This window comes from Cucumis sativus, chromosome 2 (assembly GCF_000004075.3).
Source record: "Cucumis sativus cultivar 9930 chromosome 2, Cucumber_9930_V3, whole genome shotgun sequence".
NCBI classification, from domain to species: Eukaryota; Viridiplantae; Streptophyta; class Magnoliopsida; order Cucurbitales; family Cucurbitaceae; genus Cucumis; species Cucumis sativus.
In genome coordinates, this window is record NC_026656.2 from 7,358,993 (window position 1) to 7,386,793 (window position 27,801).

The following is a 27,801-nucleotide window of genomic DNA, read 5'->3' on the forward strand; positions in this document are numbered from 1 at the left end:
TCTGGCACGTTTTCTGGAAAAATGGCAAAAATAGCCTACTTTTACTTTTTCGTTTTCAAAATTAGTACGATTTTTAAAAACTCGTAAACTGTTTTTCTTGATCAATCTCAGGCAAGATCGATTCCAGTTTCAAAATTTTCAAACTAGATTATTTTGGATTTTTTCGATGTATCTAGTTAAACAATTAGACCGAGATTCTGTCCTTTTTCAAATTATTCAAACTTTTCCAAACCTTCCCCCAAATCTTAACTATTTTTTTACTTTGGCTAATTTTCACAACTATTTCTTGTAAATTATTATTTTTTCTTTTCCTAGCTTTCTCTTCTTCAACCCAAAACCTTCTTTCACTCGGTTTGCCACACCAAACATCACCGCTCCCTTTCTTTTTTGCTTCTGCCCAATCAACTATTTCACCTCTCATTGTTTCTATTACTTCTTTCTTCTTTTTCGCTTTTCCAAATTCTCGGCTCCTAAATTAGTTGGAAAAATCGGTAAAGATAACAAAAATTAGTTAATGTTTGGTAAGGTTTGAATCATTATTTATTTGAATGAATATATACATATATATTTGGAAGACTGACAAAAATAGCAAAAATTAGTGAAGATTTGGGAATGTTTGAATAATTTGTCTTGAAAAGATAAAAATAAATCAAATAAGATTTGATAAGATTAGAAAAAGGATAGAATCTTAGTCTAATTGCGTATCTAGATGCACCAATAAAATTCAAAACAATCAATAAGTTTTAAAATTTTAATATTTTAGGAAATCTCAGTATAGATCTCGGTGATCGAGAAAAACATTTTAACAAGTTTAAAAAAATGTGCTACTTTTCAAAATAAAAAGTGTGCTATTTTTCTAATTTTCCCATTTTCATCCTTTATTTTCTTTTTAGTAGACGATATTTAAGTAAATGTTTGTGAAAAGTTGTTGAAATGAAAAAAAAAACTTTTGTATTATGATCTTCGTTGTTGTTCCATGAATGTAGTTTTGTAAGTATTCTTTCATAATCTTGTGATTATGCTTATGCGATGATCTTGCTATTATGTAGTAAGCTTGAGTTCGTACTTCCTTGTTGTTATATGTGTGATTGGTGCATTGTGATGTGGTTTGATCTATTGCACGATGCTGGTGGAAATCTCAGGTAACACAGACGATGTTAGTTAAGTGTGAATTCTAGGTAACTCGTGTGACGCTGTCGTGTGCTTGACACTAGACGACTTCTTGTTATGTGTTCTTGACACTAAGCGCTGGTCAAAATTCCAGGTAACTCGTGTGATGCTGTCGAATGTGAATTCCAAGTCTCGACAAGGAGAGAATCTCATGTCTAAGCAAGACAATGGTGAGATGCTGGTCAAATGTGAATTCCAAGTCTAAGAATGATTAATTGTGAAGGGGCACTAGTGGAAATCCCAAGTAACTCGTGTGATGCTAGTCAAATGTAAGTCTTAGGTGTCGACGAGGGGAGAATCTAAGGTCTCAAGGTTAAGCTTGTGTGCAAGGTGATCTAAGCACGTGGTGCTTGTAACGCTGATTGTTGTGATAGTTGAATCATTGAGGCTTGATGCGATGAGATTTATGTTTTGGGATTGACCTTTATTATTGTTGTTGTTATTTCTATGTGATTTTTCCAAAAGGTTGTCTCAAACTCGATCGTCACTCACTAAGTTTGTTTGACTTATGTTTTAAGTTTTTTCCTCCCTAGGTTGTTAGGTATTGAAGCAAGGCAAAAGATGGATCCCAAGTGTTGTAGCCTAGTTAAGGGAAAGGTAGAGTTATTCTTTAGTCTTACATGACATGTTAGTCATGACATTTCATCATACGCCTAAGGAGCTAGTTGGTAAGTGCATTACTCCTTAGTGCAAATGATCCGATTTAGAAGGAAAGCAAGCGCGGTATCCAGATTGATAAGGCCAAACCCAAAGGGCCAGAGAGTCGAGAAGAGCTGAGTCAGGGAAAAGAAGTCCTAAACATTGGCTACAAAGTTGATGGTGGATGGGCGTGCAAGGCGGAGGACGAAGTGTGTCTTTACACCTCTAAGTACTGCCTTAAGAAGTGACGTTTAGCGGCGAAGAAAGAAAAGGAAGAACCTGAAAGATGTCCTTGAGTTGAATTGTCGATGATCTAAGTATAAAGGAGAATTTGAAGTTCTTATACTCCTCAAAACCCCGCTACAGAGAGTAGCATTAGGCAATGGATGCGGGAGGAAGAGTTGCACCTTGGTGAAAAGGACACAAAAAAATCATACTTGATTTTATCTTATGCAATCAAGTTTAAGAGTTGTAATTTGTATTTTGTAAACTCGGTATGTGTTAAGTTAATAAAGAGAAGAAGTTAAGTTTATTCGCTGCTTTTTTGTTATCTTTTGAGTTGTCGCCTAGAAGTTAAAATTGAGTTGTGACGACGAAGCAAAGTCCAAAAGTTGTAAAAAATTTCATTGTGTTTATCTTTGTGCTTATCGCCTACAAATTAAGGAGTCTAATTGTTAAGTACCAGGTGATGAAGCTAAGTTTGAAGAGTTATTTTCCATTGCAGAGATTTTTGAAATCCCCAAGGTTGAAGGGAAGGATTTTGCAAAGAGACAAGGAGAAAAAAAAAAGTTGTTCCACTTACTAGGTGTTTATCGCATCATCTCGCAAGAGGTACACGATGAATGTATGGCCAGCATGCTCTCATCTGGTCTCATGGAGTGACAATTTTTTTCGGTTAGAGTGAGTTCGGTCCTTATGTGGGCTTGATCAACCTCTATTTAGCCTAAGACCCAATGATCTTTCGCAGTTCTTCATATCGGAAGCAGAAGAAAGGTCATCCTTGCACTCCTTCCCAGTCGCTTCGCTTCGCGCCTTCTACGCATTCCGCTGATTTTCATTCTCGTTTTCTCTGTCTCGCTTCTGATCTCAACGTAGTTCACTCCTATCCTTATACGAGCCTCTCGTTCATGATCGAATAAGAAATAAGATAGTTGTTTTGTCTTTTGCGACTCTTAGATCGCATATGTCATTTTTTCATGAAATTTGTTACACGTTATCTCACTTTTATCATGAATCTACTTCGTTATTAAATATAAAAGGCTATTATAACTTGTATTTCTACAAGTTATCATAATGCCAACAAACATCAACCCTCTTATGATACTTACTGACCAACTTGACTTTGACTTGAACTGACTTACTTTAATTAATGCATAAATGAGCTGAAAATATAATTTAAACATTCATTGTGGAAGAACATTTAGAAAACACGTCCATGAAATCATTACAACAGTATGGTTATAAGAAGGTTTCAAAATATAACAAACACTATAAGAAATATCAGTTACGATAGCATCGAAAACATGCTAAGAGCAACTATCCAATATTATTATTGTAAAATCAAATTATAATCATATAGATATTTATCGATCAAGTCATAATTTGTCATAGTAGAAAGGTATATACCTCACATTCATCAAAATCTACATTCATAATTATAACCAAAATATTTAAATTTATAACATAAAAAAAAGCATTATATTCATTCAATGTTTGAAATAGTCATCAACGCTTATAAGTTCCAACAAATTCCTTAACTATTAGAACAACTAAACTTGTTCTAATAGTTAAATTCTTAATTCAAATAAAATCACTTCATATATATAATTCCAAAATTTTGATATGGTAAAAAAAAATGTTCAAATTGTAGCAATACCAAAATAATCCCACATATGTGTTGTTCCACTGTTTTCTTCACACATCAATCACCCAAGAAAAAAATAAAAAGAAATATCATTATCTAACTCTAACAATAAATTAGTTAAAAAACTAAATAAATACCTAATTCACAAAGTAAATAAAATTTCTTACATAGTTTGTCCTTATTCGTTGGTCATGCTACAGTAGTGACCACAACATCGTCAATAACAATAATGTCAGTAGTAAACCTCCATAAAAAGGAATTTGGTATACTTTTACTGTATCAACTCACACACGAACTGCGTTGGGGCCAAGAGGTACATGGTGGACAAGAATTGATGGATCATTGGAGGACCGGATCCATCTACCTTCAGCAATGACTTCTCTTGAACCAATCCAATCTAGTAGCAAACATTTGTGGGGAATGTTGGTAGTAACACTCTTTTTCAATAATAATATGGTTAGAAAAATCTTAAACAACAATAATTTTCAAATAATAAAGGAACAAAAAAGTTACAGATGAATTTACAAGTGGGGAATTTATGATTGGAGTAGGAGTAGGAGTAGGAATATTCGTCGATGATGGTACTCCAACAGGATCATTCAAATTTTGTTCAGTTGTTTTTTTCCTATCTAAACAACAATGTTAAAATATGCTATAAAACATAGTTTAAGAAACTTTAAGAGTGTGATGACAAATTTACCTTGTCCTTTAGTAAGGAAGCTACCACACCTTTCAGCTCATCTACATCGGACATTAGGTTGTTACACTTTCTTTCAAGAGATTTGATGGTTTTATCTTTTAGAATTGATGTAGCCACCTTCGATCAAGTCACACCAAATCCTAATCCTCTTACATAGCCTTGATTTAGACCGATAACTCTACTAATTGCATCTTCAATTACACTACCCGAAAAAGATGCTCCCACACGATTTTGTTCAATACGCTTCTAACAAAAAAACATAGAGTAACTATTTAAAAGTCATGGGGGGGGGGGGGGGGGGGGGGGGGGGACATGAGACAGTCACAACAAGTCATTTAATTGAAGGCATTAATCCAATGGTCTAACTAATACTTAGTAAACAAAACGTGGAACATAAAAAAGATCATTGGGGGTGGGGGCAGAGAAGACATCAGAGAAAGTCACAACATTTAAAAACTCCTTAATTCTCAAAGGGCAAAAACCAAACAATAGATCGAAACAAGTGGCGTAAAGCATAGTTCATGAAATAAGTCATCTAGATGAAGAAATCAATACTCAAATGGCAATACTCCAACTACAAATTAATACTCAACAATAAAGAACACATAGGACATAAAAAAGATCATTGGGGGAGGGAGGGGATGAAGAAGGCATTAGAGAAATTCACAAATGGCAGCAACTATAAAAAAAATGTTAGTTCAATACTCAAATGGTAGAAACTATAAAAAATGGCAGTATAATACTCAAATGGCAACAACTATAAAAATGGCAGTTTAATACTCAAATGGAGCAACTATAAAAATGACAGTTCAATACTCAAATGATAGTAACTAAAAAACATGGTAGTTCAATACTCAAATGGCAACATAACTTTAAAAAAAACATGGAACAAGCAACGAGTCATTTAGTTGAAGACAATAATCCAATGGCCTAACCAATACTTTGTCAATACTTAGTATATAAAACATGGAACATAAAAAAGATCATTGGGGGTGGAGGCAGAAGGCATTAGAGAAAGTCACAATATTTAAAACCTACTTCAACTAAACTTCACTACTCAAAGGGCAATAACTTAAACAAGAGATTGAAACAAGTGGCGTCTAAGCATAGTTCATTAAACAAACCAACTAACATCATTTAGATAGTAATCGTATATAAGAAAGCTCAAATTATACTCATTATATAAATATATAACTATAAATTACATACTTGAATAGAATGCCACAATATTTCTTTTTGTTGGGTTGAAAGTTTCTTCCAAGATTCAACATTCACTAGCACCGATTCTCAAACAAGTGAACCCAAAAATGAGGACAACCCCTATGATGTTTCTCCAATAGGTTGTCCATATTTGTTGTACCTTACATTTACTTTCATTTCAAGCTCCATTGCTATTGTTTTCATATTTGTCTTACCTCTTGTCTTTTTTGGACCTACTTCCTTGGTATGAACTTCCTCACAATCCACATTTTCATTTTCTTCTAACTCAGGTTGAACCTCTTCAATGGGTAATTTACACACAGCTGATCTAGTACGAGCAGCAGGTGAGTCTAATGGCCTATTTTGTGGTCGTTTAGACTGGGGATGAATCATAATATTGACATGTGTAGATGGAAGTGGAGTAGTAGCTTCCTCAAAATCCATGTTATTGTGGTGAAGTGGGTCGGAATAAGGTGATGTTTCCCTAATCTCTCTCTCTCTCTGTACTAGGGTTGGCAACATTATTTGTATCATTTACAATTCTCATCATCACTTCTCTCTTGTTCTCACCATCATCGCTACTAGGTCGAGTTAAGTCCATACAAAAGGACTTTGCAAATCTCCATGGTTTTTACTGATGTTCAATCATATCATCGTAGTTCTAATATATGTGTTGTAGAACAAGGTCTTTTTTATTTCTTCCCAACAGTTTGTCTCATTTGTTCCTTATCAAAATCCTAAGACATAAAGCATTGAAATTAGTATAATATATGTGTGTGTGTGTGTATATATATATGATATTTTATATCTAAATACATATTTAAAGATAACTTACATGCATATTCGACTTCATTTTCTTCCCAATGGTTGAAGCTCTTTGACTTAAAAAGTTCACACAATCTGAAAAAAGAGCACTAGCATGCATAACGATGGTTCAAGTGAGAATAAAGAGAACACTTATATATATTAATTATACATGTAAAATATTCCATACTCACAAAATGTACTATAATTATACATGGCTAGCACTATATTCCATACATGTAAAATGTACAACCTAGTAATTGTCTGTGCATATTTACAAAATGACTGGCTAACACTATATTCACAAAAAAAACCAACTAATATTATACTAAGTGTCGTTAAGTATGCACTATTAATGTAAATTTACAAAATGACCACTAACTCTATACGAGTGTAAATTCACAAAATGGCCACAAGTCACATGTTAGTGCAAATTTACAAAATGATCATAAGTCGTAAGTTATCATAATAAGATGTCTTCACAGTCGTTCCGTGAATTGTTGCAACATTCAAACTTGTCATCAATATCATGAAGTGCTAGGGAGGATCCATCATCTACAAAGCTTGTATCAACATTCTCATCATATTTGTCTAATTCATGAAATCCTCTTGGTCGTGCTTTCAATACAACATACTAAGGAGAATTGTCATTTTTTCTTGCATAAAAAACTTGTTTAGCTTGTGATCCAAGAATGTATGGCTCGTTTGAGAATTGACCTTGGTTTTGATGCAGATTAAGAAGTGTAAATCCCTCGTCAACTTTAACACCATTATGGATTTTAGCCCAATCACACTTAAACAATGAAAGTCAGTAAACATAGTAATCTAATAAAATAACTTTGGTTAGGACTCCATAATATGCATATACCTCTTGAAACACTTGATCTACATATTGTACTTGCATCAATTGAAACACCACTATTTTGAGTCGATCTTTCTACACTTTTAATTACTTGACATTAAAACAAAAAAGCACACATAGTTAAAAGAAAGAGTAAGGGTTTGACATTACCCACTACATGTCAATTATTTGTTGTGCACGATTTCATATAATAACTTTGGATTTTTTAACAATCACTTAATATTGTATATTTAATAGGGTAATTATAAAAAATAGTAAATTTAACCAAATATTTACTAACATATATAACAAAATTTTTAAATTTAATCAATAATAGATATAGCTGATAATACTTCTATTAGTGATATTAGTGATATTGATAGACAATAATAGAATTTGATAAAAATTTTGTCATAGCGTGTAAATATTTTAATTTATCTTGTTATTTTTTTAAAATAGTTCTATTTAATAATCAAATTAATCAACTAAAGAATTTAGGACACAAATGGTACATAGTGTCTGCACATTTACGCTATGTGTAATTCCTTTTCTCTTTATCCAATCTAAATCATACTTTTCTTCCCAATACAATTTTATGGAAGAAAAAGAAAAAGAAAAGGCATTAGATATGTGAAAGATTTCTATTTTTATATCATATTTATTATTTCTTTAATTAACATGGACCATTCACTCTCCCTATTAAAGAGGAAGTGATTGATATAGAATTTGTCAAACAAAGTGGGGCTTATAAAGAGGAGAGAAGGATTAACATAGTTCATATACATCTCTCATTCTTGGAAAATTTAGAAAGCTTTTTCGGGCTTTGTTCATTTACTTTTGATCTAAAAGAAAAAGAAGCAAAGCTGAGGAAATGCTGGTGAACCTTTGGAGAAGTTAGGAACATATATTCTCTTTAACAACAATCCTCTCTCTCTCTCGAAATCTTACAACTTCTACTGGACATAATATCTTAAATATGCTTTTATCTATAACGTGTTTGAATTGATTTTCTGATTGTTTATAAACATTTTTAAAAACAAGTCAATCCAAACGTGTTATAATGAAAACTACCATGTATAACTATTTTGATGCATTTATTCATTTTTTTTACCCATATATATGCAGAATAGAAGAGAAGTGGTTTGCAGCAGCTTCCCGTTGGTAAGAAATTTGCCACACATTCAAATACATTTTAATTTCTTAGCAACTTTTTTTCAATTTCAAATACATTATTTTGCTTCACTAACACACATTATTCTGTTATATTCAATATAAAATAATCGTTTATTGCCTCTTAATTGACTACAATTTATGCATATGCCATTTGGATATATATATATATATATATATATTGTTGTTCTATTTTGAATTTTTGAGAAACAAATGCTTTTGACAACTATTGTTATTATTGCTTTTTCTGGTTTTTCTGAAACGTTTCTTAAAAGTAAGATCGGATTAGGATTACTATTTATATTTTTAAAAACTAAGCTTATTTTCTCCCCATTTTTACTGTAATTTTTATCTTTTTTTTAATATTAGAATTTAATTCTAAACCAAATTTGAAAAATACAATCGGTTTTAAGAAACTATTGTTTTCAGTTTCTAAACTTTCTTTTGATTTTTTGAAACATTGTTAGAAACTATATAAGACAGTAAGAAATTTAAAGGTGTAAAGAGGATGATGGTAGGTTTCATTTTCAAACACTGAAAACCAATACCAAAGGATTGGCAAACCCTAAAAAGTTTATTGTTTATAGTTATTTTTTTCAATTTTCTTTGTCAAACATAAAAGGAAGAATAAAATACAAGAAACCATTACCAAATGTATATGTTTTTTTTTTTCAATGATAAAAGAAACCAAAGACATTTTTCTTTTCTTTATCAGAGAAAACAAAAACAAAAATATTATTGAGCAGCCTAGTTTGATTACAATTCTGTGTTTTTGGTTTTTAAGTTTATACTTGTTGCCTATATTAATTTCTAATTCTACCTTTCACTTTTCTTTTAAAAAAAATGAATTCAACAAATAGATAATTAAGCATGTTAAATAGTTTCTCACATGTCCTATTATCTCTAAAACAAATGTACATAACCTTCTTAATACCAACTAGAATCTGTTGAGATCAATTCTTGAAAACTGACTTTATTCTCCCTCTCTTGACGGCCTATAATTTGTTTGGGTATTTGGAACTTGGAAGACTAACATTGAAAAAATGTGCAGCAGCAATAATGAAGGGAGAATTATTGAAGGTGTATTATTATTGTGCAGTAGTAGTAGTAGTAATAATAAATGGTGTGGTTGATGGAGCTGCATCAACATCATCAAAACACAAAGGGAAAGGTGGTAGTGGTAGGGGTATATGTAGTTGTTACTTTGTATTTGGAGACTCTCAAGCAGACAATGGAAATAACAACGACATGTTAGAAAGAGAATACGGACGTGCAAGAGCTGATTATAAGCCTTATGGCATTGACTTCTCATCGTCATCATCATCATACATACCCACTGGCAGATTCACCAATGCCCGCAACGTTCCTGATTTCATCGGTACTAATTATTATTTCCCCCCCCTCTTACGTACGTCGTCTACCCACCACCATAGATCGATTTTGCTACAAAGATCATCATCATATTCATTTTTCATTTTTCATTTTTCAGCTAAATTTTTAGGGTTTGACGATTACATTCCACCATTTAGGACTACAAAGAGTCGGACTATTCTTAAAGGTGCAAACTATGCATCTGGAGGTGCAGGAATTCTCCGTGAAACTGGAAGAACATTGGTAATTACTAACTTTTTCTATTCTTCTCCATTGCTGAAAATTTGAACCTTAATCTTGTAATCACTAGCCATCGAGTAGTAACGAATTTGTAATAATATAAAACTTTATTATATGTGTGTCATAATTGCTACGTTAGATTGAATGGATGATAATTGGAAATATGTCTACATGCATGGGACAACGTATATTGATAACTAGTTGATTTTTTATTTTTAAAAATTAAATTTATAAACCCTATTCTTACCTATAAGTTATTTTATGTTTTCTTATCCATTTTATATAGATGATGGCATGCAGGTGTAGTCAATAGATAATTAAGCATGTTAAGTTACAAAGTAGGTGTGGATTTTTCTTAGCTCAATACGTGGGTTGGAGGTTTCAAATATTCACCTGGTGATTATTATAATGAATGTGTGTGTCAAAGTTTGGTTGATTAGGATGAAGGTGATAGCGATTGGAGATGTGTTCTGATAACATACCTTCAGTAATGAATTTGAGTCTTATTTGGTAATTGTTTGTTTTTAAAAAATATTGAAATCGAGTTTCTATGAATTTTTGCAATCGAGTTTCTATCAATTTTTGCAATGTTTTTCATGAATTGAATTCTAAGGTAAACTTTTAAAAAATATTTCTAAGAACTACTTTTTCAAATTTTAAGATTTGAATTGGTTGTTTTAAAAAGAATATAACTAATTAAACAAATTTAATGGTGGATTTTCTAAAACTAAAAACCAAAAAACAACTTTACCAACAAAAAAAAAAGTAAGACTTATAAATATTATTTTCACCTATAAATTAAATTTTATACAAATATCTTTGGGGAAAAAAGTTATCAAAACCTTGCTTTTATTAATTCAAATAAAGATGAAAACTATAATTGTAAAATTTGAGAAGAAACAAACATAAAATTCAAAAATAGAAAACTAAAAACATAGACTACACCATAGATCATTAAGTGGTTATAGTTAAACCTATAATGTAGGGTGTTAGAAGTTTAAACAATGGATTGTGAATTTATAAAGCATGTTTAAATGATAGTTAATGGATAATTATGGTAAATCCTATATATGTGTGTGTGTGTGTGTGAGAATTAGGTAGATTGAATTATATATATATATATTGATGTGTGTAATTAATTTGTTTGTAGGGGCAAGTATCAAGCATCAAGAAGCAATTGGAAAATCACAATTACACAATTTCACAGATGCATACGTTGTTGGGAAGCAGTAGTAAAATTAATAGATATCTTAAAGAATGCTTATATACAGTTCAAATTGGAAGCAATGATTACCTTAATAACTATTTTATGCCAAAAATCTATATGACAAGTACTCAATATTCTCCACAAGCATTTGCCACTGCCCTAAACAAAAATCTCTCTCAACATTTGAAGGTTAGTTTATCAATATTCTTCTACTAATTAATTAAATTAAACTACACTACTTATGCACATATTGCCCTTAAGATATCTTATATGAATTTCTCTTTACTTTCATATCTATTTTATTAGGGGTTGTTTTAAAGTATTTATCCAACTCTAGATTTGAAAACTAAATGTGTGTGTATATATATATTTGTTTTTTAAAAATTGTTTTTATTGTTTAAATTTGGGTATGAATTTCAAATGTTTTCTAAAGAGCTATAAGATATATAATCAAAATTCTTTATTTTGTTGTCTAACTTTTGAATAATATTCTCAAAAGTGATGAAGAGTTTTGAAATCTAAAAGGTAGTTAAAAACTTGGCCTTGTTTTAAAGAATATAATCACAATAAATCCAAATGTTCTCTTCAAAAAAGTGAAAACTTAAAAGGCTGTTTTCTATATAAATATATATATATATATATGTATTCACTTCCATCTATTGTTTTCTTCAAGAAAGTTGAATTAGTTAGCTTAATATATGTTGGAGAAAATACATTTATGCAGAATCTATATAATTATGGAGCAAGAAAGGTGGCCATTTTTGGAGTGGGATCCATAGGTTGTACTCCATATGCAAGGGAAAACTTTGAGCACACAGGGCTTCCATGTGTGGACGAAATAAATAGTGCTATTCAACTTTTCAATTCTGGCCTCAAGTCTCTTGTTCAACACCTTAATGCCAACTTGCCTTCTGCTAAATTTACCTTCATTGATGTCTTCCAAATTTCCACTGTTGACCCTTTGAATTATGGTAACTTTCTCTCTTCTTTAACCTTAATCATAATTCAAGTTACCAATATGAATTTAGTATTCATTATTCAATTAACTAAATAGGATATGGGAGATAAAATTCTTAGTTTTTAGATCATGAAAATAAATAGATAAATATATATAATAGAGAAAATAAAATTGAAAGAAAATGTATTAATTTATTGCAGGTAAAATGGTTCTAGATGCTCCTTGCTGTGAAGTTGGAGCAGGAGCAATGCAATGTTCTCCATTTGGAAAAGTGTGTAAGAATAGAGGAGATTATATGTTTTGGGATGGAGTTCATCCGACTGAAAGTGGATTTAAATTAGTAGCAAGTAGAGCCTTTAATGCCAAACAACCTGGTGAAGCTTACCCTTTTGATATTAACCACCTCGTTCATCTATCTTAAAAGCATCTCTTGACTTAATGTCTGTTCGCAGATGTGCTTGAACCGTTTAAATGGGTTCCAAAGTGATCGGACTACATCTCTAGTATGCAATGAATGTTCACTTCATCTGATAGCTTGTATTCGTGCTTCTAAAGAGTGAATATTGACACTTTTGTACAATTTTTTCTATCTTTAAGTTCAAGTATATAAAAAACTCAGGACAAGTAATTTTCTGGGTAAGTTCAAGTTTAACACAAGGACTTGTTGATATATTAATGGGAAAAAACTCAAGACAGATTTCTTGGGTACATCCAAGGTAGAACACAGGAACTTATCGATTTATTGAATTGAACACCTAGAGATATACTTTTGTGATGAATATATATGCATTGGATGATAAATCTACTATATACAACCTACTATTCACAAATTTAGGTAGAATGGAACAAGTGACATGGATGTAGATGAAATGAACTAGACAATCACACATAAAAGCAACGAGAAATCACACAAAATAACAAGCATGGTTGATAGCTTTCAAATCAAGCAAGTTGGTAACCAACTTCGACCAAAGCGTATTAGAATCAATGAATTTTTGATGCGATAAGATGGTGCAACAGAACTGAAATTAAATGCAAGGTAATCTCTAACTTGATTACTTCTGCTAGTGCAAGTTCTAGTTGCCCTCTTCCTTCTTTCCATTCACAACTGTAGCTTCCATTATTCTTTATAGATAAACGCTTCTTTTTTTACCAATTTTTGCTGTTCAAAACTATGATAACTCATAATTTACGTATAATACATTGGATTTTGTAAACATGTGTAATCCGTTCGCACGATTTAATTTTTCAAATTAAGGCAATCTCTTCTCTTTTTTTTTTTAATTATTCTTAATAAAAGGTTATAACAGTATGTAATTCTACATGTTATCAAGTCACCAGATAAATCGTTTGATCTTATAACTTTTAAGTATCAAAGAAATTAAGCTTATAGGTGCTATTTCATAGGTAGGTAGTCATAGTTGAACTAAACTTATAACCTTTTAGCCTTTTATTAAAGTCATGCTGGTTGGGCAAATTTTGTTGTCTAAATCCAAACCAACTCAAGTCAAATGAATCTATATAGGTGATTACTCAAAACGTAGTAGATAAAAAGCAAGTTTGAAGTCAATCTAAAGGGAGGGCTTGTAAGTTGTATTGAAAATGAAACAAAATGTATAAACAATATCAATGCGAGAGAGCGAATGCGTGCACGGTTTGTGAAAAGCAAAACACTGAACGTCATTTAGCTTGGGTATCCCAAGGTATTGTATTTATTTTAGTTATCTAATTAATCATTGATAACTTATGTCAATTAACACATGCAACTCTTGCTTAGTAACTTAGCCACTCTTACTTAACCCTAAGAGGAAGTACTACACCTCTTCCCACACACTAGATGGTTACTTAGTAAATTTTATTCTATTCCTAGCTTACTTGTAATGACTCAACTTTTTATACTAAGTTGAGGTCATTACTATTAAATTAAACAAAGATTTTTTAAGAAGAAACTAAATAAATAAAAGAAGATACTAAATCTTTCAATAAAAACCTCAAATACTTGTTTATAAGGAAAATTTTCAAAAATAGCAAATTTTACAAAAATATTTACAACCTATAAATTTTTTTTTATCACTAATAGTCCTTTATATGCTATAGTGATAGAAGATATCATTGATGGAATCCCAAATTTTGCTATAACTCGTAAATATTTTAATTTGTTTTTCTATTTTTTAAAACGATCCTATTTATAATTCATAAATAGCTATGTAGGAATAAAATAATAAATAAAATACTAATTCGGACCCTATTTAAAATAAAAAGAAAATATCATAAGAGTACTGTTAAGTTTTGAAATAAAATAGTGTAAATCAAAATACTCAAAACATAAAGGTAGAAGCATTTAAAATATCAAAATACTGAAAACAAAAGATAGAAGCATTTAAAATTTTCTCTATGGCGAACCAGGTCTCTTCTTGTCATTCGCCTTTGTCTGAAAAATTAAACATAGAAAGAATGACTATAAACATATACTCAGTAAGGGACCACTACTAGTCCTACCACGTGTCTATAAGGAGGTATCCTATAACTACCTATAACTACCTACCGTGCTTCCGATCACACGCTATCGTGATTCCGAAGGAACACATCTGGTCTTCGGTGATCCCAACAAAACACCTAAGAGAAACTGATTTTCGATGACTCGAAGGAACGCCTAAAAGAAGAATCGGACTAAAAGTGATCCTGTCGAATCACTCATAAAAGTTAGCCACACAAGCATAAATAGAAGGTGATCCCGAGGGACACCCATATAGGTACGACTCTAACAAACAAAGTTAGAGGAACTCTATCTGCCCAAGATTTTCGGCCATATTTTGCCCTTTTTGGAGCCACTTTTTTATAAGTTTTCGATGGATTTTGATGATCGGAGATGAAAGAGTGCAGATAGAGGAACATCATAGCAGACTGGACGAAGACGCTCCGCTCGAACAACCTAGGAAACGCAGCACGAACGATCTGATTCTCGGTTGGGTGGCGGTCTTCGACTCTGTTTGAGCAAGTCGCATACAATGAAGCAAAACGAAGAAGAGCGGCTGCATGCGGCTAGAGTTTACATGGTTAAGAGAGGAAGAAGACAAAGACACATGCTATTCATGGGCCTATTTAAATATAATAATAATTGTATTATTATTATATTTTCTAATTTCTTTTCCTTTTTCCTTTTTAAAATCCAACCAAATAAATCATTTTTCCTCCTCAATAAATATCTCTCATCCGATCAACCTTTTTATCTCTTTCCCAAAATATAATAATACAATATTTTTAATAATTATATTATCTCTAATAATATAATTATTATAACTTTCCATAAATTAATTAATTATATACATATACATATATAATTAGGCAAAATCTTTTAACTCTCACAACAAAAAAACAATTACCAAAATCATTCTATCTTTATCAAATCCATAACAATATCAAAATTCAAATTTCAATAATTAATTAAATATTCTTCCAATAAATACTTAATTAATCTTAATTTCTACAATTTCAAACAATTCCCTCCAATTATCTAAATAATATCCAAATAATTCAACACATTTTAAATTCAATTAAGATAATTAAATTTAAAATTATCTTAATTTTTGGGGTGCTACAGTCCGCCCCAAGGTCACTCTATGTAAACAAGTGGAGACGTATCATCTAGACACTCAAGTATCTCCCGCGAGATAGCACGCTGAATACCTAGTAAGCAGATTTACTTCAACAACCAATCTCAACTTATCTTTGATAAAAACAACGCGACGGAATATAACAATCAAACTTCTCTTTATTAACTTTACATCATGTGTTCTATAATACAATGAACATGCTCTCTTTACAACAAGGCTTAAAACATAAACTTTAGGCCTTCAACACTTAGCACAACTTCTAACACTAACTTGCGCCTCAACGCATAGCATCTCACTTTACCCTTTTGTACTTAGCCTCAACGCCTAATACCTGGGGAAGGAAAATTGAAATCATAAGTCAAATACTTAGTGAGTGATGATTTTTAAATCCTCGGGGAATACAATACAATAAATAAATTCCTTTTAGCTTTCATAAAAAGGCTCTCAACCCCTCATTTCATAAAATATATAAATCCCATATTAGCCTTTATTTATTAATTCCTTTCCATCCAAGAACATAAACCATTCTCTCGCCTAGACCTAGGATCCGTTTCACCAACATCAAGTCGCATAGAGCCAGGATTCACTTCACCAGCATCCAACGCTTAGACCTAAGATTCCTTTTACCAGCATCCTTTGAGGAATTTCCCTGGTTAATTTCCATTGCTCACGTTGATCTCGTCATGTAGTCCTTTTCTACATGGTTTTCTTTATCCATTATGTACACACATAATAGTTAGCTCACTGATAAGAATAAGACTAATGGCTTACTCTCATACAAGCATCACAATCATCAATCAAGAAATATTAGTTTAGAAACTTTTCTTTCAAATAAAAACTTCAACATCAACATGTGTTATGCATTAAACATAAATACAATATAAGACTAAAAAAGAATGCTTCCAAAACACTTCTTTCTTTTATAAAATTCACTCATAAAAACATCTAATTTTCTTCCTTTCAGAATGCGTAACTTCAGCTCCTTCTCACCTAGCACTTCCTTCAATAGCTCAACACTTACGAAATTCTCAAAACAACATCACCTTCTTTGATCTTTTCAATCTTATTTATACTAGTCCTTTAATATGATTAGTTATTCTTGAGCTTCTTTTAGCTTTGTCAGCTCATGCTTACAACTTTACACGTGTCAGCTTAAAACTCATCAGACCGTGCACTAAGTTCAAACTTAACACGTAACGAGCTATCAACTCAAGATTAAACATTTTCTTGAAATACTAAATCTTAAACACCGACTTTCTTATCGCGCTATACCATAATGCCTAACCCTAAGCATTGAACATGTACTTCCTCTTATCATGTTGCCTAGCTTTAATGCCAATTACTACTCAGAATGTCTATTTCAAAGTGTTAGACATATTTAAATAATACATCTAATTAAAATGTGAGCTATGTATGTAAATTAATAATTTATCACATTAGGGTTGTTTTATTTTATTAGACTTATTATGTGATCTATTTAATTAAGGCCCAATATTCCAAATTGAGTATAGATTAAATAGGTAGAAGCCTATTTCTAGATTGATTAGGATTTAATGAGGATCCTAACTGAACTAGTACATAAAGAGACTTAGGGTTGTGGTCCCCAATATACCAAAACAATAAGCACTCAGTCTTTCTTGTGTCCCATTAAGATAAAGATCCCTATAAGGGCATTTAGGATTTTGGTTGAAGAAGATAATAGTCATTTTATAGTCAAGATCAATGGAATCATGTATGTAACTTATTCTTGACAATTTGGCAATGAATGATCTTGAGTTAATCTATTATATAGATTTATAGTATATATGTCAACACAAAATACTTATTCAAAATGACCCTTCCATTTTGAACCTAGGACTCACAACTTCTTAGTCCTTAAATATTAGTGTTTGTCTAATGAACAACCTGTTTAGAGTCTAACTAATAATCAAAAACCCCTCTCGTGCCATAGAGAGGTTAGGGCCTTTTGTTCAAGCCTCAAATACACCATTTAATGAAACACTCATCTACTTACCCGAAATTCGAGAATGAGTTAATTTCTTCTTGTGTGATTATATTTTCAGCTTTCCACTTGGTTTTTTTCCTAAAATGGTTGTCTTATTGAGTCGGCAATCTGGTCACTCTCACTCGTACAAATCAAAGGAAAACCTCTCGTGAACAGGAGATTTGTTTAAGCCTCATAATACACTCAAGATTAAGACTAAGTCGTCTAAGTTATTCTATTGAAATATAAATCTAACTAGTCAACGGAGTTGCATTTAGTTGTTAGTACTATTATATAGTCCGACCTTATGTCAACTCCTTACATAGGATATTGATAACTTGTAGAAATAAAAGTTATTATAGCCTTCTAGATAGAATGATGAAACCGAAATGCATATTAAGTGTGTCAAAATGCGTAGCTTATGTTGTATTAAATTCATAAACATTCATAAATACACTATATATAAGTCTCTAGCCCATTTCAACATATTTTCAGTATCTTAACGCATGATTATGAATAAAAGAAGAGACTAGTGAATCGCAGAGGAACACGCGCAAAGGCTCGTGAGACGATCTTGTCTAGCAAGTACAATTTCTAGGCGAGATCCACATTAGCACGGGAGGAAGGTTCACTAGAAGACAAAAATGGTAGTTAGAGTTGATGTGACTTAACAAAGACTACATTCGGTGCTGACATGTTTAGAATATTAGAAATTTTTCATCAAAAGTTGCCTATAAAAGGACAATTTCTTGCAAACAAGAGTTCATAATACACTCAAGATTAAAACTAAGTTACCTAGATCATCTTAATGAAATAGAAACCTAACTAGTTAATGGAGTTATATCTAGTGGTTACTATTTCGTGGTTCGGTACATCTTATGCAAACTCATTGTATAGGATACCGTTACGCAAATGTCACCTAGACAAATGTATTTGATCATTGCATTTGTATCAAATACAAAGTGAGTTGTATCCATAGTGTTATCAGGATAAGGTATCCAACCTTATCCCTATACTATATACCCTTCAAGTTGTATCTCGAACATTGATCTCTCTATTTCTCTACATATTGTTCAAGACTTGTTAAACATGTTAGTATGTTAGTTTATTAGATTTAGGTTATTAAGACAAAACTAGTAATATAATCAATAACGATTTATTGAAATTATAATAGTAACATTTTATTAATCACGGTCAATGCATTACTTTACTATCTACGAGTTTTATGATATAAAACACATCAAACTCCCAACTTCTCATTAGGAGGTACCATAAATTAAGGTAAAACACAATTGATAAATTGAAAAAAAAAAAATTCTTAACCAAATCTTGGTGGTCGCTCTCGCTCTCGCTCTGGATGGATCAAGACAAATTGTTTGAACTATTTAAAAAAGATGTAATAGTTTTGTAAGACTACAACTCAAACAATGTTATTGGTTTTATGCTTTTAGGCCAGTGTAATCATATGATGTGTTATACTCTCCATTTGGTCTCACATTAACATTTTTTAAAATCATAATTCATATTACATATGCATTTGCTCATCCTATCGTTTGATAAAACATTTTATAAACCCAATTTTTTATTTTCAAAAGGTTTTATTCCACACTAGATGGAGAACCATTTAAACATAAGTCATCCTCATATCTAACTTAAAATTGATTCATAGCTTCTCACCACTTACACCTCTTTTTATTTCTAAGAGCACGAAAAAGTTATTTGTTGTAAATCACTATTCAATTCTTATGGCTTAATTGGCATCTCCTCCTTTATGGTCTAATTCTTATGGCTTAATTGGCATCTCCTCCTTTATGGTCTAAATGTCAAGAGCAGAGAGAAAAATGAAATGATGGAAGAAAAATAAAATATAAAATAAGTAGAATTAACCTAATAGAAAGTACCAAACTCAAATGCCACGTGTTCTTCCGTTGGCTAAACAAACAGTCAGATTAATTGAATTATTCATTTTAAACTTTATAAATCAAATAGATTAATTGAATTATTCATTTTAAACTTTATGAATCAAATAGTCATCAACCACAAACCTCTTAAAGACCAAAAGTATATGCAACAACCCGACTGGTAGAAAATCAACCTCAAAAAAGGTAATACATAACAATTACCTTTCAATTATGCGCACTTTACCAAACCTTTTCTATGCATAACTTTCATTTTTAATTTCGAAGTAGATGTCAAGGCTGAGTTGGGCGAGTCCACTGTCTATTAGAATTCTTAAATCAGTGAACTTAGAAGTAAGTTCAAAGTCATTCCTAATGTTGACAACTTTACATATTACAGACACGTTCAATTAAAAAAAAAAAAACCTCCTTAACCCAATCATTTCACCAATTTCATCCACAATGAGCAAAGCTTAATTTTGCTTTGGCAATAAGATGGATAAAGCATTTTTGGAATGCCATTTCAGAAAGCATATCTGCGCTATTTGATTCACAATAGATCAAAACAATTGTCTAACAACTTCAATGCAAATGTTTGATGTCACTCTTCTATCCCTAATAAAGATACCCAACAACAAATTGTTTTTTCACCATCTCCATGAAAACAAAATTCAAGTTAGCCTCCACCCACCTCCTAGGAACATATCATATGGGTAAGCCTGGTGGTGTTTGGATCATCCACCTCGCATATGTGCACCTAACTCACCAAACTGATCGTCTGCTTCTACAGTATCATCTGAAAGACGGACTGCATCCAGCTTCTGTTTCAGAATATCTATGGCATTGAGTATCAACTGGGAAGCTTTGATTGCACCTGTAGATTCCACTGTGAAGATAAAACTATCTTCTCTCGCCGTAATATCCACTAATCCAGCTTTACCCATAGCTTCTGCTTTCTTAATCACCTCATCATCATAAGTGTATGCCTCTGGATCAACCACCATAACCTTTTTAAAGTAAATGAGCAACAAGAACTCAGCATAAAGACAGAAAAAAAAGAACAAAAAGGAATATATACACACACACATGTATTTTGGCTATTAGAAACAATACAATTTCTAAGTTAGGATGATTCGTACTTTCTTCAGCCATTGGCAAAGTATAATTTGGATGTTGAGCTTAATGAAGAAATCTAATTCATTGACAATCTTACAACCATTCAGGTGCAATAGTAACGAACGAATCACATCCTAAATCCTAATGCACCAACTAACTTTTTTAAGAAAAACAAGAAACAAACATGCATAGACATACGGGAAAAAAATTCAGGGATACAACCTCCCTAGGAAGGAAATATCGGAAAACACCAAAAAGAACCAACAATTAGAAAATGGAACTGAACAAGAAAGAAATACATTTAGGCCACATTTACCCCGTTGTTGAAAAGTGGATTTCATTTGATACTTTTAGTGTTGTTTACTTGTGTTCTACACCTATAATGACACATGTGATCCACCTCCAAATCTGTAATTGAGAAAAACACAAATTGATTGACGAGCAAAGAGTGCTCAATCCAATTGTCTGAAAATTATGTTGTACCGCTACGGTTACCAATATTGTTCTAGAGGAAAAAATTATGAATTTTGATACTTCTACCACTTGACCCTTAGAGGTAAGGGTAAATGTAACAAAATTCAAAATTCTAAGTAAATACGATCAAAAGCAACTCATTTACATTTGTGATTCAAACTCATTACAATTAATCCATCAATGAAATTTCATTACAATTACATCAATTTTCATTATAGTTCGGTAAACATGGCCTTAAAACAAAAACATAAACTAAACAAAACACAAAACACCAAAAAAAATCCAAATTAGGCCAAAAAACAACTAACCAACCAACCACAGGGGAAAATACTATGATAAAAGAAAGTGAAATACAAACCAACCACAAACAAGGAATACATATCCGGATCTGGAGTCACCCAAATAAATAAACGAATGAAAAGCTGGAAGCCAATTGGAACAACAAAGTCAAAAAGAGTGTTAGAATTAGTGGGCTTGACCCAAGAAAGGATTCATAATATCCTTTCCTTTTTTATCATAAGTTATAACCTATTTATCTTCACTCTTGTATCTTTTGTTAAAATGAGAAATTAATAAGAAAGTCAATTGTAGTTTTTCTTCCGATACTCGCGTTTCCACATAACTAGGTAACTATGGTATCTACTCTACTTTACCGCTTTTAACATGGTATCAGAGCTAGGTAAAGATGAAATCCTAGACACAATGTAGATGAAACCCAAACAGAGACAGCCGCCTTCACTGTCACTACCGCCATGGAAAAGTTGCTCCACCAACTTTAGAACATGCCGACAATCACAGTGGGCCTACCCTTAGAGTAAGTCGTGCAGCCCAATGGCGAAAACCAGTCGCACGCACTTCAATTGACCGGCCATGCGCCGCCGCTGCCAGGCTCGTACCCTCACGCACTGTCACCCAATGCCTCCCCTGCTCAGCGGGTCTACTCCCACCTGTCTTCCCAAGTCCAGCCGCCCTTCTAGTCAGTTGCACCTCCACACACTGCCACTGTCCTTCATTTATGGACTGCCATTGTTTCACTCACCGTTGTCCTTTGATTCTTTACAGCAGCCGCATGTCCATGGTACCGAGATCAATCAAGTCCATAATAAATCAGAGTTTGAAGTTGGTGAATCTTCGACGCAATCCAAACCAACCATCTTGCCAATGTATTCTAAAATCCCGATAACTTCGCTCCCTTACTTATCCTCAAATTCTATAACGAGCTATTGAGCACCATCTACAAATGTCTTTCCAAGAGAGAAGCTAAATGGTCAAAATTACTTTTCCAGTCTCAATCAATCAAAATATTTCTTGAGGGTCATCAATAATTCAGTTTTCTGACAGAGAAGACTCTTCATCCCCCACCCGATGATGCTCTGAAACGTTTCTGGAGAGGGAACGCAACTCAGAAACTCTATTCAAAGCGTCAAAACGCTTCTCATACACTAAGGAAACAAGTCCATGATTGCAAGCAAGAAACTTTGGATGTGACCTACTTCAATAAACTCTCTACTCTGGCAAGAGATGGACCTGTGCAGAGAGACGATATGGGATACTCTGAATGATGGTATACAATATGCTAGACTTGAAGAAGCTTATCGAATTTATGACTTCCTTACAAGTCTCAACCCCAAGTTTGACATTGTCTGTGGTCATATACTTGGATAGAGACCTCTTACCTCCTTAATGGAAGTGTGTTATGACTTAAAGTGCGTCTTCAAGAAGACCGTACAAATGCCATGACAGTTCTGACTACTCCTGCTACTAACTCCGCTGCATTCAATGCTAGATCCTCAACCCATGACAGTGAGAAGAATAACGGGAAGCTAATCTTTATATGAGAGCATTGCAAGAAACAATGGCACACTAAGGATCGGTGTTAGAAACTTCATGGTCATCCCTCAAGAGGTAAGAAACATTCCTCCAATGATAAACAAAGTTCAGGGCGTGATTAAATGAGTGAGTTTGTTGGCACTTCCCAACCATTTGGCCCTACTGTAAACCAAAGCAGTCCCAGTCTACCCTCCACTCTAGGAGACACTGCTCAGTCAGGTATACCTCAGTTCCTTAGTCTTATCAGTGTTGATGGGAATAATCCTTGGATCCTAGACTCGAGGGCTACAATCATTTGACAAGTTCCTCTGAGAATTTTGTTATTTATATTATATGTGCTGGTAATGAAAAGATCATAATGGTTGATGGTTCTTTAGCTCCAATTGCTGGGAAGGGCCAAATTTCTTCTTTCGAAGGGCTATCCCTCCACAATGTTTTGCATGTGTCTAAGGTTTCCTAATTTGATATTTATAAGCAAGATCACTCGTGAGCTGAACTGCAAGCTACTTTCTTGCCTAATTTTCTTTCTTTTCAAGACTTGAGCTCGGGAAGGATAATTAACACTACCCAGCATAGCAGGGGACTCTATCTCCTTGACGATGATACTCTGCTAGTAGTATCTCTAGGACTAGTTTATTGTCTTCATATTTTACTATTCCCAAACAAGATTGTATGTTGTGGCATTTCTGGTTGGGCCACCCAAACTTTACATATATGAAGTATTTATTTCCCAATCTCTTCTCTAAAGTTGATGTCTCCTCTTTATCTTGTGATGTGTGTATTCAGGCCAAAGAACATCAAGTCTCCTTCCCCTCACAAACATATAAACCAACCCAACCATTCACCCTTATCCATAGTGAAGTTTGGGATCCATCCAAGTTCACTACCTTCTCTGGGAAACGGTGGTTTGTGACTTTTATTGATGATCATACCTACCTTACCTGGGTCTTTCTCATCACTGATAAATTTGAAGTTTCCTATGTTTTCCAGAACTTTTATCAGACCATCAAAATGCAGTTCAATGCTAAAATTGCAATTCTTTGGAGTCATAATGGTCAACAGTTTCAAAACCATACCCTTAATGATTTCCTAGCCTCCAAGGGAATAGTTCACCAAAGCTCATATGCTTACACCCCTAAACAAAATGGGGTTGCCGAGCAAAAAAACCGTCACCTATTGGAAGCAATTTCCTTATGTTGTCCCTCTACCCGCCTAACTTCTGAGGTTCCCCTTCTTATGTTTGGGTGTACAATGTATGTCCATAGTTTTGGTCCTAGACTCCTAATCAAACCAAATTTACCCCTCGGGCTCAAGCGTTTGTGTTTGTTAAGTATCCTCTTCATCGGCGAGGCTATAATTGTTTCCATCCTCCTTTTTGTAAATACTTTGTCACTATGGATGTCACCTTTTGTGAGGATCGACCCTTCTTTCCCATTAGCCATCTTTAAGGAGGGAGAGAGTGTGAGTGAAGAGTCTAACTATACCTTAGAGTCTATCAATCCTACTCCTATTACCTTACATGACTCTGATCCTCATCCCATGGTCCTACCCACAAACCAAGTTCCCTGAAGAACTTACTATAGAAGAAATCTCATAAAGAAAATTGAGTCCTCTATTGATCAGCTGGCTCCGATCCAAGACTTTGAACCTCCTCAAGATCAAGGAATGACTAATCCTATTGAATCATGAGTTGATAGTAAAATGAGTGAGAATGACAGATCTGATATTGTTGTTCCTAAAGATATGGTAGAAAAGGCCATTGTTGATGAGATTGAGGTAAGAACAGAAACCGATGGTAATGAATCTTTTGTTAATGTGAGAAATTAATAAGAAAGCCAATCATGGTTTTTCTCTCGATACTCAAGTTTCCATGTAAATTGATGTCTACTTTACTTTACTGCTTTTAATAAAGAGTACCAAAACTGGAGTAAACACAGAATCAGTTGCGATAAGACTTGTAGCTTAACAAACTTAAACACTTCATAATGAGTGGCTAGGAATCTCATACACTTCAAATTCACAAGCTTTAAGAGAGAAGAGAACTTCTCCTGATCTCCTTAAGAAGATGCTTGAAAATTTGGAGAAGATTTAGGCCTAAAGCAACTCCAATAGCTTCATCATCAAAAACCTCTCCGAGAGCTTTGGAGATTCACTTTCTCCAATGAAGAATGTTACTGATCCAAGTCTTCACGACTAGAACTTACAATAGGCTCATTATCAGACTCCTCAAAATCAACTTGAAAATATGTCTCTTTGAACGTCTTATTGGTTGAAGAGAAAAACCTTCAGAATGACAATTATCAACAGACCTTGAAGCTAGTTGCAAGGAGTTGGAAAATGAAACTTAGTCTAATGGGAATGAGATCATGACTCATCATTCCTTGGGAGGTGGAAGTGGAAAATCTTCATTATGAGAATTTCTCCCTTTTTTGGACAAGAAACAATTTCCTTGATGAATGGAATATCCAAAGTGATATAAAAGAGGCCCATATAGGGTTTACAAAATGTTTTTCCAATTAGATACAACGAAATTCAAGGTGAAAGTGCCGAAGTTGAATATTTTAACACCAGAAAAAAACATTAAATAATTATAATTCAAGAACAACTTCTGCAGACCTTCCCTGTCCTATAAAAATCCTTGAGTTCCTCTCATCCCAAACTTTCCACATAGCAGCTCAAGTTATGCTATCCCACAATTTCCTTTTTGTTTCCTTGAATGGGTGATCAATGAACAACGATCTGACCCATGATATGGTGTCCAACAAGGTAGCAAAAGAAAAGAAGACAATAGCCCAGATTTTTGCAACAAAGGGACACTCGAAGAAGACATGATTCTGAGTTTTTTTCACTCTTTTTGCAGAGGCACCACCACCATGATGGTGAGATTTGGAGTCAAGAACATATTTTTGGAGCCTATCAATAGTATTAAAGCAAGAATATACAATCTCCCATAGAAGACACTTAACACTTTTAGGCCCATCAACCATCATGGGTTGACCTAGTGGTAAAAAGGGAGATATAGTCTCACTCTCAATATCTAACTAAGAGATCATGGGTTCGATCCATGGTGGCCACTTACCTAAGAATTAATTTCCTATGAATTTCCTTGATACCCAAATGTTGTAGGGTCAGGCAGGTTGTCCCGTGAGCTGGCCCAGACACACACAGATATTAAAAAGAAAACACTTTTAGGCCCATCTTCGATATCTTTTTTGAGCTCCAAAAAAGAATGTCTCTTATTAAGTGGTTGTGGAGAATTGAACATGAAAAGGATGCTTTCTGGAGATTGGTTGTCAAAAGCAACTACAATGTTGATTACTTAAAAGGCTCCATCAATTTCAAAACTTTGAAGAGGTTCTTCTGCCTGTGGAAGGAAATTGCCAAGACAAGCACTTTTTTTCTTCTTAGGTAAACGTGACCTGGTAGCTCTCCTATTTATGAGAGAACAAGCAGAGTACTATATTTATTCTAAAAGTTACAAGCATGAGTCTCTGCATGACAAACTATAAACAACAGGCAGCAATAATAGAGGACAAATACCATCCACATCACCTCTTCAACACAACCCTCTGGACAATAACATAATAGTACTAAAGCAACAAATAAGAAGAAAAGAAAATAAGGTTGTATGAGAAGAACCTGATGAGTGACAGTATCCAATTCAAATACTCTAGTCGGACAACTTTCAACCCAAGTTCTCTTTTCCTCTAGAGTTAATGTTTCCATTAGGTCTTCATTGATGTGAATGCTCGGTTCATACATGAATGTCACAGTTGCTGCAGGCGACCATTTTGCATGATCTTTTCCAATACCCTTCCTAGCTATGGCTCTCAGCCTCAACTCTTGACCGCGACGTAGCTTCACAATGATTATTCCTCTACAATCATCACAAAAGCAGCTCAAAATTGGGGAGCAATTACTTAATGAACCACAATGACACCAAATTAAAATGATATTTTTCTCAAAACAAACATTCTGCAATGTTGCATAGAAAGAAGAAATTAGAACTTTGGAGGCCGAGCTTCTGAGTTGTAGAAATGGACTATCTCTAAGATGTGTAGACTCCTAAGTCTTAACCTCCATTTGTAACCCAGACAGCAAATGGAGTTGCATATTAAACATCACATACCAATCTAATGCAACAATCTGATGAAATGGCAAGAATAAACAGGTCTGAAAGAGAAGAAAGTAAGAAGATGACATACTTGGTATCCAGCGCTTCACCAGTAGCTGCAGCAGAATCGGAGAAATCAACGGGGACAACAGTGTGATCAGAACTATAGAGATCCTTACTGGTGACGTCTAGGGTTTGGTCGGAGTGGCACTTGGCGCGAAGGTGAAACTCGACAGAGCAAAACTCACACTGGCCATCACCATCGCAAGCATCACAGTCCCGAGAGAAGCGCATGGACATGGCACGCTCGCTGGTGAGGGGAATGAGACCGAGGCGATGGGCGATGAACTCGTCGTTGAGAACAGAGGAGTTCACTTCAATTTCTACCAAATCAATGGCAATGGTGGGAACCTCGGCAATCATGACGCGACGGAGAGCGTTGGCCATGCTGGCATCGGTGTCCCGGAGCTCGAATTTGGCGTAGTCATCTCGGAGTTCTCGGATTTTCACCTTTGGAAATCGCTGGTACGAACTCCCTTCCATGACTTCCTCCTCTCTCCTTCTATCTCACTCTCACTCTCTCGAGGGTTTATGAACGAACAGAGTT

General features: G+C 33.6%; 2 protein-coding genes across 3 annotated transcripts; one reads left to right on the top strand and one right to left on the bottom strand.

Moving 5' to 3' along the window:
* Window positions 1-8,014: 8,014 nt before the first annotated feature.
* On the top strand, window positions 8,015-12,874 carry LOC101219953 (GDSL esterase/lipase At1g29670). 2 transcript variants are annotated; one of them, XM_011650731.2, is made up of 7 exons: window positions 8,015-8,111; window positions 8,344-8,379; window positions 9,440-9,766; window positions 9,878-10,002; window positions 11,150-11,395; window positions 11,931-12,177; window positions 12,365-12,874. In XM_011650731.2, exons 3-7 carry the CDS (start codon window positions 9,448-9,450, stop codon window positions 12,583-12,585), a joined length of 1,158 nt encoding a protein of 385 aa, XP_011649033.1. In that variant the 5' UTR covers window positions 8,015-8,111; window positions 8,344-8,379; window positions 9,440-9,447; the 3' UTR covers window positions 12,586-12,874. The 2 variants fall into 2 exon arrangements, with proteins under 2 accessions (XP_011649033.1, XP_031737227.1); XM_031881367.1 differs by lacking the exon at window positions 8,015-8,111 and having other exon boundaries at window positions 8,131-8,379.
* Window positions 12,875-19,961: 7,087 nt separating this feature from the next.
* On the bottom strand, window positions 19,962-27,797 carry LOC101218763 (DNA-directed RNA polymerases II, IV and V subunit 3). The gene is made up of 3 exons (XM_004138847.3): window positions 27,286-27,797; window positions 26,720-26,957; window positions 19,962-20,667 (listed from the first exon to the last, which is right to left on the bottom strand). Exons 1-3 carry the CDS (start codon window positions 27,735-27,737, stop codon window positions 20,395-20,397), a joined length of 963 nt encoding a protein of 320 aa, XP_004138895.1. The 5' UTR covers window positions 27,738-27,797; the 3' UTR covers window positions 19,962-20,394.
* Window positions 27,798-27,801: the final 4 nt, after the last annotated feature.

Coding starts and splice junctions, on each gene's coding strand:
- LOC101218763 (XM_004138847.3), bottom strand. CDS start 27,737: ATGGAAGGGAGTTCGTACCAGCGATTTCCAAAGGTGAAAATCCGAGAA. Junction 26,958..27,285: donor GGTGAAGCGCTGGATACCAA/GTATGTCATCTT, acceptor TGATGATTGTAG/AGGAATAATCATTGTGAAGC. Junction 20,668..26,719: donor TGGATACTGTCACTCATCAG/GTTCTTCTCATA, acceptor TACTTTAAAAAG/GTTATGGTGGTTGATCCAGA.
- LOC101219953 (XM_011650731.2), top strand. CDS start 9,448: ATGAAGGGAGAATTATTGAAGGTGTATTATTATTGTGCAGTAGTAGTA. Junction 11,396..11,930: donor ATCTCTCTCAACATTTGAAG/GTTAGTTTATCA, acceptor ACATTTATGCAG/AATCTATATAATTATGGAGC. Junction 12,178..12,364: donor TGTTGACCCTTTGAATTATG/GTAACTTTCTCT, acceptor AATTTATTGCAG/GTAAAATGGTTCTAGATGCT.